Source organism: Notothenia coriiceps, unplaced genomic scaffold (genome assembly GCF_000735185.1).
Source record: "Notothenia coriiceps isolate Sejong01 unplaced genomic scaffold, NC01 NC01_scaffold00007964, whole genome shotgun sequence".
In the NCBI taxonomy this organism is placed as follows: Eukaryota; Metazoa; Chordata; class Actinopteri; order Perciformes; family Nototheniidae; genus Notothenia; species Notothenia coriiceps.
The window spans coordinates 1-4093 of record NW_011340665.1 but is presented as its reverse complement, the minus strand read 5'-3'; the positions used below and the strand labels follow the sequence as shown (position 1 = coordinate 4093).

At 40.1% G+C, this 4093-nt stretch overlaps 1 protein-coding gene across 3 annotated transcripts; it reads right to left on the bottom strand.

The window, feature by feature from the left end:
• Positions 1-897: 897 nt before the first annotated feature.
• Positions 898-2867, bottom strand: LOC104944355 (N-acylglucosamine 2-epimerase-like). Of its 3 annotated transcripts, none has more exons than XM_010769878.1 (4): positions 2739-2867; positions 2231-2318; positions 1587-1700; positions 898-934 (listed from the first exon to the last, which is right to left on the bottom strand). In XM_010769878.1, exons 1-3 carry the CDS (start codon positions 2856-2858, stop codon positions 1627-1629), a joined length of 282 nt encoding a protein of 93 aa, XP_010768180.1. In that variant the 5' UTR covers positions 2859-2867; the 3' UTR covers positions 898-934; positions 1587-1626. The 3 variants fall into 3 exon arrangements, with proteins under 3 accessions (XP_010768180.1, XP_010768181.1, XP_010768179.1); XM_010769879.1 differs by having other exon boundaries at positions 915-931; XM_010769877.1 differs by lacking the exon at positions 898-934 and having other exon boundaries at positions 1234-1700.
• Positions 2868-4093: the final 1226 nt, after the last annotated feature.

Sequence of the window (4093 nt, the reverse complement as noted above, 5' to 3'; positions counted from 1 at the left end):
TACTTTCCCTGAGGCAAGATTACGCTGACGTCACTTCGTCTTCTTCTTCTCTGGGTTTACTGGCAGGCCGCAAAACCACTTCACGGCGAGTACAAAAAAAAACGAGAGAAGAAGAACTACACGGGGGAGGGGGTATCAGCCCACCCGCTGTACGTATATATATATATATATATATATATATATATATATATATATATATAATAGGTAGGCTCAGCAGACAGACCGTAGTGCAAAGATAAAGTGTCACATGATTATCTGCTAAATAGTGAATTCAGCATCAACTTCACCAAGATGAAGTTCATATCTTCCTAAAATACGTGTTACTTTATGTCCCTACTAGAATCCGAGCTCAAATGACTCAAACCAACAAAATGTCCAAGCAAAGAATCATGTACACCATGAGGCTAGGTTATAAGGGTAATTTACAAATTTAAAATACCCCATTATAACAATGGACTTTATCTTTATGTATTTATTATATATTACCCCCTCAGGCTGATTTTGGAAAAGGACATTAACCGTTGTTTGGTGTTTTTCCCTTATTTATCTAAAACAAATGACATGATAAATTACTTGTGTTTATGTGTGTAAGACTGTTTCTGCCCCTGCCATTGCTGCACAAGGTTGCAACATTGTAGATAAATTCAACCACCTACACCTGTCTGCTCTCACATTCTTCTATTCTGCAAATTTGGGGTGGGACACAATAAATAAAGCTTCGCCAGTTTGTTTATTTTATTGCACAATCAAGACATAACAATAACGGCATCACGCCGCTCAAGTAGCTTTTGCGAACATCGCTCAAAACATTTGGAGTTGGGAACTGCTTTCTGTAGAAGCTGCTGCATCCCGTCCTCAGAGTAAATTGCCAGAAGCGCCGACACTTCCTCATCATTCCACCGCTCCGGTGTTGTAGTACGTGTGGTCATAACTGCTGTAAAGTACAAAAAAATTACTCGCTCAGGTGTGGATGAGAGTCTAACGGGGCGTGGTTTGCAATTCGCCCAGCCAATAGAAATAGAATATAAATTGGCACTCTTTTATCACCAGGTTCGTACCACCTCTCTAGCAGGGACTGAAAATGGCCAAAAGAGTTCCCCGCACTGAGTAGTTCCCGGCACTGAGTAGTCCCCGGCACTGAGTAGTCCCGGCGGTGTGAACGCGACATTATTGGTACTAACGGAACTAAAGAACCAAAGTACCAGGGAAAGTCCTGCGGTGTGAATGCGTCTATGGAGTGTAAACCCTGCCAATCATCAAAGGCTACCTGGACCATTGTCTTCTGTAATTTGGACATTTAAGTCCCTCAAATGGTAGGAGATCTTCTCATTCCCTGCAGGGGAGAGTCATGTAGGCGCAAAGTAAGATCAAAAACATCTTACAGAAAGTATCTCACATTAATGCCAAATCAAACTGCCACTGGGGCTAGAAATAATATAAAGAACACTATTGTTTTATAAAGTAATATTTCTTATACCTTTAATATAAACACTATGAGCTGCTCTGTGCCAGCATGTTTTCAATGAGATCAACAACTAACTTTACAGCAAAGCATATTTGAAAATGAGTACAATTTGCTTCGTAACCTGATTGTTTGTTTTTTTGTGAACAATCGTGTCAAAATGCTCAGTCCTTGTTTGCCAGCATATCATCCAGAATACGCTCACACATGTACAGGCAGCGAGGCACATGGAAGAACCCTAGAGAGGAGAGGAGAAACATTATCTTAATTAACAGACAAAGCAGGAAACGTTCACTGGAAATGAGTTTGTGATTATGTGCGTGGTAATACTGTATGCATCACGGAAGTGCATTAACATGTGGTATAAAAAATAGACGAATAAAGACTGACTTTTTTGTCAACTCAAAGAATGAGGTTGATAATATGATACAAACTATCAAGGATGGAGACTTAATTAGAAAATAGCTGCCAGGATAACATCTGGAGCTCATACTCCACATATGCAGTATTCCTAAAAACGTTAAAGTCTGAAAATGTTTTATGTTTATTTTCATGGCTCTGTTTAAGTTATATTGATAAGCATTTTTTTTTGGTTTCGCCCGTGTGGGCATGTGCGGAGGGAGCGGGAAGTGTAGTGTACTGTGATATTACAGTATAAATGAAATGGCACCGATTACTGTACACTATAATGAAATAAAAAGTCTGAAAATGACCCCTAACGCTTTCAGTTGTATTTACTTCTGTTTTAAACATAAATGATGTTCTTACCTTTAAAGGGGCCTCCTTTAAAATCCAGTGCCACTTTCCCTTCTTGTGTCAAATAGCCGAACCACTCGCCTTTCTGAGCATCAGGAAACTGTCCAGAATCAGGCACACATATAGTTTATCAGCGGATCATACAAATATATCGGTTTTATTTAAAACACTGCAAATCTGTCTTGAGTCCTCCAAATAAAGTATATATGGTCTTTGGATGTAAAGTTATTTATTTACATTACTGGCATTCCTTTTCTGTAAATGTTAACCTTCAAATTACACAACTGACACTGCCCAACTGCTACTGTGTACTGTGTGTATCACAGAAAAGGCGCATACGTTGAGTATTGAACCACAAACAAAGAAGAATGATGTCTTGGGTCTGTTACAGAATCACATTTCTTTAGCTGACATTCATTATTATTTTATTTTAGCCCTCTAATAAGTTAATGTACCATGATACAACCCGAAAGTACTCTGACCTCTGGTGTTTAATACTTTGGCTGCAGTGTGAACTCACATGCTTGAAGGTGTATTCAAAGACTTCAGAGAACCTGTGCAGGAGTGCGGGCTCCCTGGTGTGACTGTAGGCCATCAGGAAGGCGATGAGGGCCTCACAGTGGGGCCACCACAGCTTCATATTCCATTCCAACTGAAAACCAACACAGCGGCATCAGACAGCCTGCTCTCATACATTTGATTCAACTCAAGAAATCAACCAGATGCTAACAATAAGTACTATTACAAGCAAAACACTACAATATTCACTGGCTATCCTCTCACTCCCCAACCTCCATAGTCCTGTATTTGTCTTTCTGATGGGGAGCAGGGGATCTTTAGGTTTACACTATATGCCACATAATACTGGCATGCATCATCGGAAACCTGGGAAGATAAAGATTCATTTAGGATGACGATCGGCATTGTAATGTCAAAGTGTTCTGGTCATACATTGGTAAAAATATGATTTAATAATTTAAATAAAATGTGCATAAGAGCTCAGAACATTATGCTAGAAGTGTAAGATACCAATCCTAAATAAGAAAGGTCACAAACACCTTCAAAATGACACAACTAAGTTACATGGAACACATGTTTGTGCAGTTCTGACACTGGTTAGGGACCCCAGCATGTAGAACAAATGTTTAGTACTTGTACTGCATTATATTTGCCCAATACTACATGTGATTCACATACAGTAAGCATGTTTTTAGAGAGGTGACTTAGGTGATGGATATCTATTAGGGATATAACGATATACCGAATATCGCGGTATCGCGGTAAATAAACGTCCCAATACCGTCGTGAGACTGACAAAATCTACCGCGATTTAAAAATCGTTTTTTTTTTAAACCTTTATTTAACCAGGTGGTTCCATTGAGATCATCGATCTCTTTTTCAAGAGAGACCTGTCCAACATGGCAGCAAGTAGGTTACAACATGAACATAAAACAACAGATAACACAAAAGGACATCGTATTTACAGGGCTACATTTACACACCTAGAGACATTGACAAGTACCAACAATATATATCTCGCCCTGTCAATAAGCCTCACCTTCTTGGTGGAGAGACAATGCACAGTTTGACCCACCGCTGTCACCCATGGCCAAAGCATATCTCTCCGTCCCACTGAGGTGGCGTTAGACTTTTTCGCTGTCCGTCATTTTGACAGACAGGATCGTAAAATATCCGTCATAATTCCTTATTACTCGTCGGGTCTGAACAGTTCATGAGAGAGCACGCTCGTGAACTGTCAACAGGGGGGGGGGCGGTGTTATGCCGTGTGTACACAGCGGAGCTGAGCAGAGCACATACACACACACACATCATGCGCCTTTGTGACCGGACATTTCCTTCATACAACGAGTAATA